The 18,001-nt window shown below is 36.2% G+C and overlaps 2 protein-coding genes across 16 annotated transcripts; one reads left to right on the top strand and one right to left on the bottom strand.

The window, feature by feature from the left end:
• The first annotated feature begins 383 nt into the window (after positions 1–383).
• Positions 384–13,632, top strand: LOC138931943 (protein rolling stone). 13 transcript variants are annotated; one of them, XM_070293262.1, is made up of 4 exons: positions 533–636; positions 2,186–2,411; positions 4,515–4,568; positions 11,252–13,631. In XM_070293262.1, the coding sequence occupies exon 4, from the start codon at positions 11,263–11,265 to the stop codon at positions 12,121–12,123; it is 861 nt and encodes a 286-aa protein (XP_070149363.1). In that variant the 5' UTR covers positions 533–636; positions 2,186–2,411; positions 4,515–4,568; positions 11,252–11,262; the 3' UTR covers positions 12,124–13,631. The 13 variants fall into 13 exon arrangements, 12 of the variants coding, with proteins under 12 accessions (XP_070149355.1, XP_070149363.1, XP_070149358.1 ...); XM_070293257.1 differs by having other exon boundaries at positions 4,481–4,568; XM_070293259.1 differs by having other exon boundaries at positions 608–678; positions 4,481–4,568.
• A 9-nt stretch (positions 13,633–13,641) lies between these two features.
• On the bottom strand, positions 13,642–17,764 carry LOC138931941 (uncharacterized). 3 transcript variants are annotated; one of them, XM_070293252.1, is made up of 3 exons: positions 17,501–17,764; positions 15,752–17,398; positions 13,642–15,556 (listed from the first exon to the last, which is right to left on the bottom strand). In XM_070293252.1, exons 2-3 carry the CDS (start codon positions 17,183–17,185, stop codon positions 13,961–13,963), a joined length of 3,030 nt encoding a protein of 1,009 aa, XP_070149353.1. In that variant the 5' UTR covers positions 17,186–17,398; positions 17,501–17,764; the 3' UTR covers positions 13,642–13,960. The 3 variants fall into 3 exon arrangements, with proteins under 3 accessions (XP_070149353.1, XP_070149352.1, XP_070149351.1); XM_070293251.1 differs by having other exon boundaries at positions 15,752–17,384; XM_070293250.1 differs by having other exon boundaries at positions 15,752–17,764.
• Positions 17,765–18,001: the final 237 nt, after the last annotated feature.

The raw sequence follows: 18,001 nt of genomic DNA, 5'->3' as shown, positions 1-18,001 counted from the left end.
TAAATACTAATTGGTATAATCTAAATTAATCTAAATTAGGATTTAATCCGATTTCGTGGTATACTTGTGTAATGTGTAGAAATAAATTTTTTTTAAGAAACAGATTTATTAGTTATCTAGAAATGTGATTTTTAGATATTTGATATATACAATATATATATATATATATATATATATATATATATATATATATATATATATATATCAGAATGATTGACCAATTTATAACTTTCATAAATAAAATTAGTTTTACTGTCAAATTATATATCTCAAAATAATTATCGTCAAAATTTCAATCACGGATCGTAGGTGATCGTACATAATGACGATTTTCCGATTATCTTTCGTCTCGGATCGTTTGACACGTGTCTGCGGTTTGCGTCAGTCAGAATGGGGGGGATTTCTCAGTAGAGAACATGAAGTCAGGCCGATTTGGGAAGGGAAACTCTGCGCGTCAGTGACTACCCCGGGATTGATATTGATCGCGAGCACACGATGTCGACTGCCGGGTAGTTGGAAGTTAGGTGTACGTCGAGCAGGAGAGGTCGACTCGAGTGTGAAGACAGAGGAAGAAAAAAGAAATGTCTCCCGAATGCGAGGAAGTCGAGATCCGCGGCATGTTGGACAGCAATGAGTGTACGGTCAACCGAGCCGCCGTGAATAAGTCACGTATATGAAGTTGGCCTCGCACTTTTTGAATTTTATATTTTTCTCAATTGTGTTGTATTGTGCTACGTTTGTGCTAATTTGTGCCGCAAACCGCGGCTCAATAACATAAAGCATTTTCCAGAAAAAATGAAAAAACCAAATTTCTGCCATCCCCGGACTTTTTAAATTTTGAATTTTTATTAACTGTGCTGTATTGTGCTATGTTTGTGCTGATTTGTGCCACAAAAAAACTTGATAACTCAAACAATCAGACGTTAGAAACAAAAAATTTCAAACTCCTGTAACTTACGAACGCTGACAGATAATCGAATTCTGCAAGTTGTGCTATTTAAAATCTACGAGACACATGCATGAAAAGCAGGAATTATCTTGCAAGTTGATAAAAATTCTTGAAAAAAGGGTGGGGGAGTGAATAAAACATGTCATTTATGAATTTTCTCCAGTTGTACCAAATTATGTTAAACGAGTACAACTTTTCTTTATAATAAAATGTCAGATTATTTATTGATTTTTGTGTGACAGAAATTTGAAATATTAACTTTTTTGAATTTATCTCTGTTCACTTGGCATGTGTTGTTCATTCATCTTATAGAAATCGCATTTGGCCCAGAACCGACGTGGATGTAGCGGTAATTTGGTTCCTCATTGTTTTTTTGTTTTATTCTTTTTTGTTATTTTGTTTTTTTTTATTTTGATATAATTTTCAAACCCTCAAGCTAATCCTTGCTTTTTATGCATGTGTCTCGTAGATTTTAAAAGTACTCGTACATTACTCGTACCTCGTACATTTGGAAAAATTGTTGTGCTATTCTAGCACAATCCGGCACAATCAAAAAAAATTCGAAAATGTCAAATTTTTGATTCACCCCATGCCTTTTTCATGAATTTTCATCAATCCTTAAGTTTTTCGAGATTTTTATCTCTTGCTTTTACTTTATGTTTAAAATAGTAAAAAGGAACAACTTGCAGAAATTCTATATTTGCATTGCAGTATGATTTATATATATTTCTTTTATCTATCATTGTGAATTTTTTTTTAGCGAAACGGAATAAGATATTGAAATTTTTTCAACGGCACAACACGACACAAATTGGTACCATTTAGGAAAAAAACTTGAGCTTAATCGCGAAAAAGTGCGGGGCAAGTGAGCATTTGTTTTTTGTTATTATCTCTATTGTTGTTTGAGTTATCGAGTTTTTTTGTGGCACAAATCAGCACGAACATAGCACAATACAGCACAATTAATAAAAATTCAAAATTTGAAAAGTGCGGGGCTGGCAAAAATTTGGTTTTTTCATTTTTTCTGGAAAATGCTTTATGTTATTGAGCTGCGGTTTGCGGTACAAATTAGCACAAGCGTAGCACAATGCAGCACAATCGAAAAAAATATAAAATTCAAAAAGTGCGGAGCCAACTTCACATACGTATCGAAGTTACTCGCGCTGTGCGGTTCGTGTCTCTCTGCGTTAATTTCCTCAGATGGTCTCTAGCAAAATTCGCAATTTTTTTTATCAGAATCGAAGATCTATCAGATCATAGCAAAATGAATCGTCGCAAAATCCTCGAAATAATGATCCGGAAATGTATCGGGGTTTAATGACACGCAGGCGGTCCGCGAATTGACTGTGTCAAAACGGCAACTCAGGAATAAAATCGCGAGATAAAATCTTTAGTAGTGCATTATGTGTTTATTGTGAATAGCTCGATGTATCGGTAGAAGTATATAATTCCGTGAATCAAGGTGAATACATTTAATACATCCACTTCATAATTTGCCGACGACATATATGATATTCAGTTAAATATGACAGAAAAGATGAAAGGAGCGCATGTGTACACGTGCATGAATGTGTAAATGTGTGTACAGTGCGACAATTGGCTGAATGTATTCAGTGTTTTTGTCCAGTGTTACTATTGATGAAACAGAAAATATAATTCCTATACTATTCACGGAGAAAATTTTATAGTATAAATTACATGAAAAATACATCGGCTTTTACAGCATTTATTGTAAAGCTTGAATGATATTAAGATATTTATTATTATAAAAGTTGTAAATAATAAATTTGTTCTATTGTTTGTTAACAATTATGCATTCTTTGTGCGTCAAAACAATTGAATAATTACAATCCTCTTTTGTAAAATATAAAACGTATATAATATTAGTGAATAAAAATATCATGTCTGTTCCATGATTACAAAAATTACATTGTAATTTTTATTATAATAGTTTTCCCGTGTATGCAATTGTTGTTTTTGAAAGTTATCAAACTTTTTTTTAAACTGTTATTAAAACTTTCATTTATATTTTGGATGCAAAAATGTATTAACTTAAAAATAATTCTTGCACATGCAAACAAAAGTAATGTTGATTCGAATTGCGCCGAAATTGAAATATTTAAAGACATTCAAAATCACACTTGATGGCGTAAAAAACGACAAAAATACGTAAACGAAGTCTGACGAGAGCGTGATACAGATATCTCAATGTCATTTCAAAATACACATACACGTGATATGTTTCTATATATTTACATCAAAAATTAAAACCGATAGAACAGGCTTCGAAATATTAACAATTGAGAACGAATTAGAATAAGCAATTAGGAGCCAGCGCACTGTATAGGGCACAATTGATTTTATTAAAGAGAGAAAAACATATACAGGGTGTCCCAGATCATTTGGGACAATACTCGTGTGCAGATAGAGCAGATCAAACTGAATCGAAAAGTCATCTTTCATTTTTTTTTATAGTGCTTAATAAAGGAGTTATTATTGAGTAAAGTCTGGTCAATCAGCGCCAATCTTTAGCCAGGCGCACGTCGGTGAAGTGTACACTGCCGCATACTATCAGGCGCTCGGCTCACCGACGTGTGCCCGGCTAATGATCGGCGCTGATTGGCCAGACTTTACTCAATAATAACTCCTTTATTAAGCGTTAAAAAAAATGATACAGGACTTTTCGACTCAGTTTGGTCCGCTCTATCTGCACACAAGTATTGTCCCAAATGATCTGGGACACCCTGTATAATAAAATAGATGAATAGAATCAATTTTTTGCTTATCAGAGACAAATTATTATATACATATATTTTAAATTGACATTATGAATTTGTTATTAATATCTGCAATTAAAAATTTTAGAGATCTGTAATAATAAAAATAAATTGGTATTCTTGTCGTATCTTATAACATTGAAAAAAAAACTGCGCGCATTAATATTCTACCGATATTAATCTATGCACACAGGTGAGCTGATGAGAGTTTACACAAATGAATCCTGATTGAGAAAATGCAAAGACTGTTTATTACCTGTTCGTGTATGTTATCTGTCTGTTTCTCTTTCTCTGTCTCCTTCCCCCCCTCCCTCCCTCCGCCCCTTTCTCTCTCTCTTTCTCTCTTTTTCTGGGAAGATTTGCTAAAAAATATCTTTATTCCCTCTCTGTTTTTCTCCTGATCGACGCCTACGTCGATATTTATGACGTTGTTCTCGACTCCCACGAAAAAACCACGATTATCATGCATTTATCTTGATGTCAATATCTAATATGTTGTTCTTACGTATAATTCTCTAATATATGGAAAACTTGATCCTAGAGTTTAGTTGATCGTCGATAACGACCGCGTCTGCATATATGTCTTATTGACGGTAAAGCAAAGTTCGCGATTTGTTTCAAGATCACGCGGAAACGTCAATCAAATCGCATTACAAATTATCAAGTATAGCCCGAGGTCTTATTTCTGAATTTTATATCTCGTTGTCAGAGGAAATCTTTACGTAACTAGAAGACTATGTGTGATTTTTATTAGAAATGTGAATTTTACACGATTTTTCAATCGCAAGAATACGGAAGTTCGGGGGATTCTCAAAACGACGAGGAATATGAATATTGACAAGGTAAATCGAATTACTGTGAGTGGTACAAGGTGTCTTGTTAATTGGAAACTAAGGAGCTATAGAGCTAAATTAATCTTGTTTATCGAGGAATTCAGGTCAATTTTTTTCCTCTCTACTTACACTTTTGCTCTCGATCGTCATTATTTTTCCTCATCGTCAAAATTCTATTAAAACAAAAAAAAAAAATAAGTTAGAAACAATTAATTAATATTTTACACTTTGTACGTGGTTATAAACTTCCGATCTTCAAAAATATAGTTTGACAGATTTCGTAAAAAATATTTATTTCAATTCTTATTAAATCTTTTCCGATTTCCATATTTTACTCTGAGTAATCAATTGTTACATATATGTTATAATAATAAATATCTTACTCATACTATTTAATAGCAAACGTTAAATTGCTTTACAGTGCGCGAATTGACAATCTCTTATCTCCCGTGCGGAGCAATCGTTAGACCTTTAATAAGAACCATTAGATAATTCATAAATTGATAAGAATTTTCACGAGGCCATAAATAATTATATATTATTTTCTCAATTCAAAAATAAATTTTAAACAAAAGAAAAAGATAAATGACAGAGAAGATAAAAATCGTTAAGAATTCGTCTTGTATTTTTTTTTTTTTCTTTACTCTTGTGCATCTCTCGCGAGTAATTTCAAATTTTACGCAATGCTATAATCGAGAATTAACTTCTTCAAGGACACATGTGTGTACATTAGAGAGAGAGAGAGAGAGAGAGAGAGAGAGAGAGAGAGAGAGAGAGCTTTTAATATATGAAATTCTTTCACAAATAGTTTACCTTATTTCTGACTTCAATAAATTCATCCCTAAGCAAGATAAAGAGAAATTATAAAATATTTAATAATCATTTTTAAACGCAACTCTAATTTTTGAACGAGAAGATTTTTGTGTAACGGATTCACATCTATTTTCTCGTTTTCCTTTAATGAAAAGAAAAATAGTTTAGCCAATATGCCGATTCGTAATTGCGATCACGTTGCAGGGTTACCTGCTTGTTTTAGCGCTCGTTCCCGCGTACCGATAATAACAGGCCAAGATTGTGATAAATTAACGGCAAATTAATATTGGCTGATTGACCGCGCTGCTCGACCTCTCACGCTGTGCAAGCGCCGGCCGATCTCTCTCTCTCTCTCCCTCTCTTTCTCTCTCATCGAGTCGTGTGAACCGCAGCATCGCGCACGGGCAACGGGGGTTAATTAGTTCAAAGTGGCTCACCATCTGCGACGCGACGACCATGTCTGGAGGCCGATCCTCCGCACTCCCGACACGATCCGAGCACCCGAATACGTGACCGCGCATCGTTCTTTGATAAGATCGTCTCGCTGCTCTCCTTCCGCACGAGACAACTTCACAAATTACTCCTACTCGCGTGATCGTAGAATACAAGAAAATTACAAGCTGCGTCTTTTTTTATCTTTTTTTTTATTTAAAAAGTTTTTTCCTTTTTTTTCAGAGATTGCTTCTCAGTGCAGGAGCTAAACTTCGATCTGTAAATAATTTCTTAAATTTTGTAAACGGGATTTAGACAAACCACAAACTTATATAATATATAGAAGTATATATTATACATATATTCTATATAACTATATTAATATTATATATTATATATTCTTATTTTTATATACTCTATATAATAATAAGTAGTTGTATATAATTAATAAATAATTCTAACAAATATGTATATACAGTGGCGTGCAAAAGTTTCCGGCCAGTGACATTTTGTACTCTAATTTATTTAAAAAAGGTCTAATAAAATTTTAATCATTATTAGGTGCGAGTATAACATATAGGAAACAAAATAATATAGTGAAAGAATATTGTTTATGTTCGTGAAAGTATTTATAGTTATAATTGTTATATTTACATGTGCAAAAGTTTCCGGCCACATAATATATTTGATCCGCAATAGGACTCCAAAGAGTTGTTTATGAATAGTATCGTGTTGAATGTTTATACTTAGTTCATAGGAAGTCGTCGAAGTATAAACATGGCTCGGCATACGCAAATCCAAATTCATGAGAGAGTAATTAAATTTTCAGAAGAAGGAAAGTCTTCTCGTGAGATTGCTTCACTATTATCGATAGGTAAATCAACCGTGAATAATATTATTGTTAAGTACCGTGCTGGATATGGTTTAAAAGATCGTCCGCGTAGTAGAAGGCCACGAAAAACATCTAAAAAAGTAGATCGTATCATTAAACTCAAATCAACTGCGGATGTCAAGAAAACTGTTGCCGAAATTGCACGCGAGATACAGGATGAAAACCTTGTCAATGTTAGCCGTAGTACTGTGACACGAAGACTACATGATGTGGGACTTTTTGGCCGTATAGGTATTAAAAAACCATTAATCGGTAAAAAGAATAAGAAGGCCCGATTACAGTTTGCCAAAGATCACCAAAATTGGACAGTCGAAGATTGGAAAAAAGTAGCTTTCTCAGACGAATCTAAATTTAATCTTTTTCGAAGCGATGGTAGACAACATGTACGACGTCCTATTGGTACCAGAAATGACGTTCGGTACCAAATTCCTACTGTAAAGCACGGTGGAGGAAGTGTGATGGTTTGGGGAGTTTTCTCTGCACAAAAGGAGTCGGTCCATTAGTCGAGATCAACGGAAATATGAACGCTGCTACAATATTTACAAGGACATTTTAGAAAAAAATTTGTTAACATATGCTGAAGAAACAACGCCGCAGGATTGGATATTTCAGCAGGATAATGACCCCAAACACACATCAAAGTTGTTAAAACAGTGGTTTTCTGCTTCAAATGTGAGAGTTTTAAGCTGGCCATCTCAATCACCGGACTTGAACCCAATTGAACACCTGTGGGAAACGCTAGATCGTCAAGTTCGAAAGCATACATATTCAAATAAAGTCACATTATTCAAATCGTTAAAGGAAGAATGGGGTAAAATTCCACCTGCTTGCATTAATCGACTAATTGTGTCGATGCCACATCGTTGTGCGGCTGTTATTGCTGCAAAGGGTATGGCTACAAAATATTGACACTAAAATATAATTTAAACTAACTAAAGTGTATTATAGAATATGTGGACTAATAATTTTTCTCGTAGTACAATGTGGCCGGAAACTCTTGCACATGTAAATATAACAATTATAATAATAAATATTTTCACGAACATAAACAATATTCTTTCTACTATATTATTTTGTTTCCTATATGTTATACTCGCACCTGATAATGGTTAAAATTTCATTAGACCTTTTTTAAATAAATTAGAGCACAGTGTGTGATTTAAACCTTGCACTATGTATTGAGTTGTGAATAACGTCCTAAAATGGCAGTAGAAACGGATCAAACGATCAGAAATACGAAGCGAGCTTCGAGACTTAATTGTTTGACCGTATATATACAGGGTGTCCAACAAGTAAGTGACCAAACGAAAGGTGGAGGTAGATTGAGTCAAACTGAGTCGAAAAGTTCTGAACCATTTTTTTTATAACGCCTAATAAAAGAGTTATTATTGAGTAAAGTTTGGCCAATCAGCACTGATCTTTAGCCGGACGCACGTCGGTGAGCTGCAAACCGTGAAGTGTGTCCCGCTCAGAGAGAAGATATAATGGAGGACGGGAGCCATAGTATAATCGTGTAAGTGGAAACATCAGACGATTAGAAAGAGATAGAATCAAATGACCTGGCTGTCATTGTCTATTCGCGCATGCGCAGTTTTTGATATTTAGTATTAGCAGTTTTTTATAGCAATAAATTTGATGCAATAACAATTTAACTGAAATATATTTTTCGTATTACTTTATTATTTGAATTATATGCAAATCGTTTATTGAATTTAATTATATATTTTACTTGTACAGTAATATATAAACAAAATTTTTGCGATTTCTTTAAAGATTAAAATATATCGAAATTGATAATTTGATCATCAAAAAACTAATTTATTTTTAAAATAATTTGTGAATGTAAATTAAAATTTACCTTTATTAACACTTAAAATTATAATTATTACATTTATTTATGGTTTAATTTTTGTCTACTTATATATTGCAAAATACATTTTTTTATAAATTTTAACTGATTTTCTGTCATAACAAGACATTTATTAGATTTTTAAAAATCTGTATTAATTTTCTTTAAAATATACCTTTATAATATTTTTTACTATGCTAATGTACTCTCCGGACTCTGTATGCTCTATTCTGCGCATGCGCTAACAGACAAGGACAGCCAAGTCACTTGACTTCGTCTCTTTCTAATTGCCTGATACTCTCTTAGCTGACTCCCGCCCTCTATTATATCTTCTCTCTGATCCCGCTGCATACTACCTGTCATATCGCTATCAGCAGTCTTGTATATTATATATTATGTCTGTGAGACAAACGTAGGCTGAGGGGAAAAAATTACGTGAAATTTCTGTCGATCGTTATGCTTATTATTAGAAAATTGTTTGATATTTTCATTGCTAAAAATTGATAGATTTGATAAGCTAAGTAATTAAAAATAGTTATTAGGCGTTATATACAGGGTCACCCCGAATGTTCCAGCCAGACTTTGAGATCTTATAGGGAATTTAATTCTAAACAAAAAATTTCGTATAAACATGGATGGAAAAATGCTTTCTTAAGAAGTTATCGCTCAAAAACCTCTGAAATCGTAATTATTTTACACATTTTTTCAAAAATATCATGGAAAATGTGTCTTTTAACAAAAAGTATCGAAACAAAAGTTGTAGAAAATTAAATTATCTTTCAAATGAGATCAAAATGATTGTTGTACGTTCCATAGATTTTGATATAACCAGTTTCAAACGTACAAAAAGTGCTTTTGTTACTTATTGTTAGATCGATTAAAGTTGAATCAGGAGGAAATCCGTAAAGCGGCTAGATCGGTCATTACTCAATACCGAAAGTGTATCGGAGCTAGGGGGGACATTTTGAGAACAGCCAGTTTTCTCACATCTTTATTCATTTTCTACTATTGCATGCTATTTTAGTTTAAAAAAATGTACAATATTTTATTTTCATAAAAGAAAAAGATTTTTATTTTTATCGTTGTTTCAAGAAATTTATTAAGTTTCATTTTCTTTTTATTTCATTTTCTTTTCACCTTTTGCTCTTTCTTTGCATCAGAGGTTTTTGAGCCATAACTTTTTCAGAAAGCATTTTTCGACCCATGTTTATAGAAAATTTTTTGTTCAGAATTAAATTTCCTATAAGATCTCAAAGTCTGGCTGGAACGTTCGGGGCCACCCTGTATAACCATATGAGTTACCTTCCTAAAACGGTTCTCGTCACATACATATATATATATGTAAATTATTATATAAATTAAAATGATATATCATTCTTCGAGGATATCGCGAAATTTAAGATATTTAAGATATATGGCTATCGTATCTTGGCGCGCTCGCGCATTCAGCTTCTGATTTATAAGGTGCGTTCGAGATGACGCTATTAGTGCACTCTATCCTTGTTCAACTTTCGCAAAATAGAATGAGGCTGTAGCGCTAGCGCCTCCCCGAACACACTCATACCCATACGTGGCGAATCGGATTGCGTAACCACGCTTACAGCTGATGGGCGAAAGTTAGGTTAGGTCAAGTTACGGTTGGATATCTTTTCGACACTTTTCGGATCGTATATACTCGTGACTCGTCGTTCATCGTCGTCTTTCCGTGATTGTCACAAGAATGGTGCTCTCGTTTACAGGATTGCCGTCCTTGAGACGTTTATTGTTGCTCCTTTTACAATGTTCCTTATGTAAGTTACGTGAAGAATGCGTGACTGAAATATTCTCGAGACTCAAAATATTATTTTGCGAATATGGAATTTGATTACGCTGCCAATGTACAGTCAAATTTGCAATATTTGCAAATATTTAAATAATCCACTGAGATCAATAGTTTTTTAATCAATAAACCATACGCACACCTTGAAGAATATTTTAATTTACTGAGCAAAAAATCTAAACTTTTTACAACTTTTAATTCAAATAAAAAAATTGCAATATTTAAAAGGCCTGAGAAAATATCTTTAAATCTCTAAATAAAATTTAAAAAAAAAATATATATATATATATATATACGTATGTGTGTGCATAAAATTGGATATTAACGAAATATGATATATACATATTTAATAATTGAAAATTATACATGGAAAAAATTTTACGTGATGCGATTTTTCGTTCCACACTTGAATGCGTTAAGCTGACGGTAACCGGAAACAGTCGCGTTCCGCACGTGATCGTGCATCTGAAAGGAAACGAAGCAATGCACGAGCGGCATATAATTAAATTATCAAGGCATAAATCACTGGATAACGTTCTGTTCCGCGTAGGGTATTACCGCAATCTGCTCGTTTACAGATTTAAAATTGGTCTTATTTGTCGCGTGTCGTTGCGACCGTGTGGTTCTCTGTTGCTTATTTTCGATTCCGCTCTCGAGTTTTTTTTGCAACGCGCGCGTGTCCCCTTTCACTTTATATTCAATTATCTAAAAAAAGTACGCACTTTTATATTCTTCCTAAATAATATATCCGATCTTTTTTTTTAATTACTCGCGACGAATTTTAAAGTACAGTCTACGATTTTTTTCCGAGAATTAAAATAAAATAAAATATGATAAAATAGACATTAAATAATTAATATACATTAAGTAATTTTCGATTTTTCCAGGTCGTCGCGCAATGGTGAGCAAGTTTTGGTGCCATGAGATTGGACGCAGGTGGCGTCAGGCAGGCAAACAGGAGCCACTACAAGCACGCGTGTTGACAGAACCAAAATGTCAGTCATATGTGGCTACTTGGTATCTATTCTACCGCTGGATCATCTTCCTCGTGTGGGCCAGCTTCGTAATTTGTTCGGTGTTCGAATTCGGCAGCTATAAACCGCTATTCCAGTACGAAAAGTGGCCGATTTATCTGACCAACTGGGACATATTATTGGGCTTCACGCAGGCGTTGATTGGCGGTATCCTCGTGTCGAAGCGATGGCGATTGCAGAAGATATCCGGTTTTGATCCTTGCGGCCTTAAGTTGGAGTCCACCGAGCGACTGTACTGGTTCTTGTATGTTGTTACGACTAACTTGGCAATCGGTGTGACGATCTGCTACTGGGTCACTGTATACAATCCGGAGATCCATCAGCTGGATCCGCTCAACATTATGATGCATGTGTGCAATAGCTTGCTAATACTGGTCGACTTTGTAGTTACCAATATACCATTCCGTTTACGGAATTTCTGGTGGTGTCTGTCGATTGCCGTGCTTTATGTGATCTTCTCGGCAATCTACTACATAGCCGGCGGACTCGATAAGCATGGTTACCATTACATTTACAAAATTATCGATTGGAAGCGACCGACGCGGACATTACTCGTTTGTGCCGGCGGCTTCACATTCGTCACAGTGTTGCACTGCGTCACCTGTATGCTAATGAATGTCAAGAATCGCGTCTACCGCAAAATTGCCGAAAAACTCGGCAAACCCGCACAGACTAATATGACGAACGATAATCCGCTTCCGGAAAAACGGCCGGAAGTAGTTTAGTTAATACAAATTTATATAAAAGATATATCCTCGTCTATCCGGTATCTTTTAACCCTGGATACGGGACCCTGAATAGTAGGACAGCTTAGTATTCGACAAGGAAAAGTTTTACTACTGATGCTTCCTGTAGCTACGTCTTCGAGTAAATAGAATATCCTCGCGAGTGATTTTTGAGCTCATTTATTTTGCTCATAGAAAAACAATAAAATATTAATAGGATATTAACAGGGTATTTGATGAGTAATATAACCGATTTAGGTGATTCCTTGCATGAGTCTGTGAATTTTCTCTTCGGCGATATTCCTAAGAAATAATAGTTACTATGTGATATCAAATAACATACGATTCTATAATAACAATATTTGTAGAAGCCGGATTGGTAAATGCTCGGTTATTATAACCATTGAGACTTTTCATGTGATTAAAGTTGCTATTTACATAAAAAAGATAAAGATCCAAAATATATAGAAAATATATGTATTTTCTTTCACTAAATGTGAACGTCTCGCTAAGAAAGGCCATTATCAATTATGCAAGCATTTTTTGTACATTCAAATTATATGTAAACATTATATGATATTTTCAATTTCATATTTAACGCTATGTATGACATTATTCGTCTCGCATTTTTGCAAAATTAGAAAATATTGTGTTAACACATCTTTTTATATTTAATGAAAATGATGAAAATCACCTCGCATTCAGCGCTAATTGCGCTGTTAATCGAATTAATCAAAAAACATTATATATATTCATATTGCGCGAACGTGTTTGCTAGTATTTTCGTTAGCATTGATTACATAGATTTAAAAATTTTAATGAAACGAATTATCGTTAAATCTAAACACAATTGTAAATGAAATCAACGAAGAATACGCATATAAAGATGCATATACATTCCAGAATAATATTAATATATCTTCAATATTGATTTAGAATGAGTAGATTTGTGTTTTTAGAATACAAGAATATGTTCATGTGTTTCAGTCACATATGCAAGAGTTTGACTGTTTAGCCAAACTTATGGTTTATTGCTATACTATAAGAATCAATAAACTTAAGTTAATTGATTATATCGATGCTTATTTCAGACGCAATTATCGATATGTATATAGATAAACTTCACGAATGAAACGTGAAAAGATGAACAATTACTCTTTAATGTGTATGCACATCTATACTTTTTGTACATTTTATATGTTTTTTTTTCCATTGTTACTATTACAAAGTGCTGTAAATTTTTAATTGATATTATTGCGTACGGTAATTTTTAATATATAGCGCTGTTTAAAAAAAGATATTAAACTGTAATAAATCTCACACGATATGGTGTCATTAAATTATATATCGAATAATGAGTATGAGAGATCTTATGGATATATATATGTATGCGTGTATATTAAAAAAAATACAAGCTGAAAGAGAGAAAAGAAAGCCGAAAAATAGTAAATTATTTGTGAACAATATATGATTTCAAAGCACGCGTCGGATAGCAATAACAATAAAATACGCAGGTAATTACTTTTATGGAAAAATATCAACGATTTATTAATAAAATAACGATTTAAAGCGATTATGAGCCGCATAATACAAATGGATATCAGGCTGAGGCCAGCTCCTAGATCACAGATCGTATTAGAGTCACCATTTTTAAAAAAGCTATATTTAATATAATGATCACACATCACATAGTTTAGAACGATCGTGTCAATTTTAAGATACATTTAAAATAACAAGAATCATGTCGTCCAAAACGATCATACTACAGTCATTCGACCATTCGTTTATCATAAAAGTTATTCGATTATTCAAATCTCACTCACGTTTATCACGAAAGTCATTCGAGACCGCGCAGATTAACGGCACTCTCAAGCGGACTCGAGTCCAGTAATAACACCTGATATTCCGTACCTGCCACATCGTCCTGATAGTACATCGATGGTAGTTCCTCCGTGAGCAATAGATTCTCGCTCAAATCGCTACTCATGCCTAATGTAACATCCGATGTGTTTGACACTATCGAATCCGTCAGTGTGCCATTTTTCTTCAGCTTGGACCAATCCGAATATGTCAGATCTGTCCTTGCAGAACTCTGATCTTTCTTGGTCGATAGATTTCCCTTGTCAATTTCCTCGGCACAGACATCGGTATGCAGCGATTCCGAGCTCTTAAGTGAAGTGTTGAAAGGTGGCGGTTCCGGTTCCGGTAGACATCGACGATCCGCACTTGATGACGAGGTGCCGAGGATAACGGCGTCGCACGATGTTACCATAACCATCTGTTCTTCCTCGATGGCGGTTGGCGAAGTTGGGGGCGACTCGTGCACTGCATATAGAATGTAGTCAGCATTGGTAACGTTCGAAGATGGTTTATCTAGCAAATCGTCGCAACGTATACCGTGCATCTTCAGTAGATGCTCGCGTAGACTCGCTTCGTTTCCAATCAGATAATCACACATCTCTATCGGACAACGATACAACCATTCCAGTTGATTCTGAGAATTCTGAGGATGCGTACCGATATCGCATATCGTATCTGGCTTTTCGAGATCATCTTCCTTCGTGACAGTTTCTATGGCATTCGTTAGTTCCGTGGATTTTCGCTTCGGTTTGATGATCGGTTTCACTCGCGAGCAATCAGATTCGTCCGTTCTTGCACGTTTCTGATCGCTAGAAGTATAGCCGAATTCTGTCAGCACATTGTCGGATAAACTTACATCCGTTTTGGTCTGTTGATGCTTTTTAATGTGCACATATAGACTGCTCTTGGCAGAGAACCGGGCATCGCATACAAAACATTGGAAAAAGCGGCCTTCCTTATGTGTCAGCCGATGTTCTTTTAAATGTTCCGAGCGCATGAAAGCTTTACCGCAATCCGGTGCGTCACACATGAATTTGCGTTCATTGGTATGCTTCTTCTGATGGCGCTTAAGTTTGCTGGACGATGAAAATGCCCATTTGCAATCCTGAAATGTACAATGGTAAGGTTTGCAGCCGGTATGAGAGCGCGTATGGGCCTTGAGTCGACACGGTTTATCGAAAACTTTCCCGCAGCCCGGCCACGAGCACTTGATGTCTACTTCTTTATAGCTATGCGATCGCTGATGCGACGTCAACGCGTTACTGCTGTAGTAACGCTTGCCGCAACCTTCGTGTTGGCAAACATAAGGAGCGTGGCGTTGATCATGCGATTTCATGTGCAGTTCCAGTGCCCGCTTCGTCTGAAATTTTTCGCCACAATTCGGTACCTGGCAAACAATCCGGTTTGGACGACTATGCAATTTCTCGTGACTCCACAGATTGTAGACAGTGGTGAAACGACGGTTGCAACCCTCCACTTGACACACATGATCCTTGCGCTTCAGATGTGTCTCCTTATGTCTTTTTAATTTGAATTCGGAATAAAAGGCCCAAGTGCAGCCTTCGAAATCGCACTACAAAAATAGCGTAATCGATAAAGATGATTAGAAAGGAAAAGACAGTTATGCCGAGCAATACTAAGAAATTGTTTACAAAAATATTTTGTTCAATTTCATTCAAATAATTGTGAAAATTATACTATATATTTATATCAATACGAAAAGAGAGATTAAAGAATAAAGATAAATATATGATACTTTTCAACATACCTTAAACGGCCTAACTCCATAATGAGCCAACAAGTGACCTTTCAAAGTATACAGTCTGCCAAATTGCCTGTTGCAACCGGTCCGTGGACAGAGCCATACCTTGTCGTGTTCGGTAACGCTTACAGGTTGCAAACTGTCATCGGTGATGCCTAGTTCCTCCAGCGCATTGGATATGACAATTTCATACGAGTTACTTGGATTATTATCAACATTATACTCGATGTTACCGTTCCAGATTGTGGCAGAAGTATCTATCTTGGGCAATTTTGGAAAATTTCCTGTTGCTTCGATCAGCTCCGAAGTCTTGCCCTGATAGATTTGCTTCTCCGTACCAGTGTTGATGACAATCTGCGTCGTGTTGGATATTTTATCAGTAGATATGGCAACAACAGCCATTACGCTATCCTGCGAATCCGTATCGGTGAGACTCTTTCCATTGATGTGCTTATCAAGCTTTTTCTCCAATCGTTCCGTCATCTGCCGACGCTTTTTAATAATACGCGGTTCAAGTTTCATTCTAGTCTTCGATTTCAATTGTTCTATTATGCTATTTTGAGTATCTGTTTCTATGGAATTTGGTGAGTTTTCCTCCATCGATGATAACGCCTCGATAAAAAGTTCCGGAGGGATTCTCGCACATTGTATCGTAGTTTCCTGCTCTGATTTTATATCCTCCATCTTGTTCATGACTTCTAAATTCACTGGTATTTCGTTGAGAACAACCTGCGTAGATTTTTCACAAGGTACTTCAGTATTTCGTTCTAAAACTTCCATTTTTGGAGTAATTTGTTCAACGTCTTGGTTCTCTATTTGATTTAGTATTGGTTGACTGCTGGTGGATGGTAGGATCTCACCGGCTACCATCATGTCATCCGATGAGAGCGCTGCCAGAGGATCCAGATGATCCAATTGAAATTCTGGCAGCATGAATTCATCGACGACCTTCTCACAGGGAGGTTCTAGTAATCGATTCTCACTCTGCGTCAGATCCTGCAGTATCGGATCATAGCTTGATGATAGATTGAGCTTCTTGGGGTCGGCCAGATCGATGTCAATGGACAAACCATACGGATCCTTGCTTAGAAAGTAACCATGCGACAGCACTTCCTCGCCCAGATACCGGTCCACGCCCTCCACCACCTTGGCCGCGTCCAGATCCATGCTCGACGACGCTGATGGTTCCGTACTGCGCATCTTCAGCCATTTCTCAAAATCGGCTACCGTCTCGACGACGTCGGTGCTTTTGGTGATTGTCGTTTGGTGCCAAGCTTCGTTTTTCCTAATTCTTCTATCCTTCTTCTCGACCCCCTCCGTCTTCGACGGGGCAAAGAGCGTGTCGGAGGGCACGCATTCCGTTCCCTCAGAGCCGATTTTCTCCCGACTGCGTCGTCCCGACGTGCAAGCGACGATGGCGGCGGCTCCTCTGCAAGACATTGATGGTCCACCCCGTGGCCAGCACTGCGGAGGAAGCCCAGGAGCGACAACGACATTCGACAGAGCATTATTTTTTTTCTCACGGCGAGAAGTAGCTTCGCTCCGGGAGCCCGGGCGTTGCACGTGCAATTGTCGTTGCGTTTATCAGAGCGCGCTCCATTTTTCTTATCGATCACGTTCTCGACGATCGCTTCTGTGGCTGAAAACCACAGTCTTAAGCTGCACGTGCAATCTGTTTACTCACCTCACACCGAGCAATCGCGAATCGCCAAGGATCACGCGATGCAAGCTGACAGTGTCAACATAACCTCTTACCATCTACGCCGCTGGACAAATAGGATAGACGGGCGAGCAGGCTATATCGGATCGATGCAGCGGTTATGTCCGGTCAGCAAACTGTTTCAGTGATAATGAAATGAGAAAGAGATCGTTTTTCCACCACTTGTGTGTGTGTGCTCGCAACAACGGGTGAACGTGCGCACTCGTTGCGCGCGAGTCTCTTTTCTTCACAAATAATGATAAAATATGGAAAATGACAATTTTTTTTTATCGCGCCGAATGGACGAACTGACGCAACGACCCGCTCGCAGCTGCCATTGAGCCACCTGGCGGCGAGTATGTGTATCTCGGACACACAGTTACCGACAGCTCAGGGGTACGATCGATAATGTAGATTCTTTTACAATATCACCTGCATTTTTCGCACGATTTTTCTTCCAATTTTCATTCTTCTTCCTTTTTCTTTCGATATTGAAATATATGCTTATAATTATTTTATTCTAGGTATACGAAAAAAAATATATATATTTAATTATA

Source organism: Polyergus mexicanus, unplaced genomic scaffold (genome assembly GCF_030449975.1).
Source record: "Polyergus mexicanus isolate NDT 795.1 unplaced genomic scaffold, iyPolMexi1.0 SCAF_3, whole genome shotgun sequence".
Lineage (NCBI taxonomy): Eukaryota > Metazoa > Arthropoda > Insecta > Hymenoptera > Formicidae > Polyergus > Polyergus mexicanus.
Note: the sequence above shows the minus strand (reverse complement) of the source record. Positions and strands in the feature narration are given on the sequence as shown.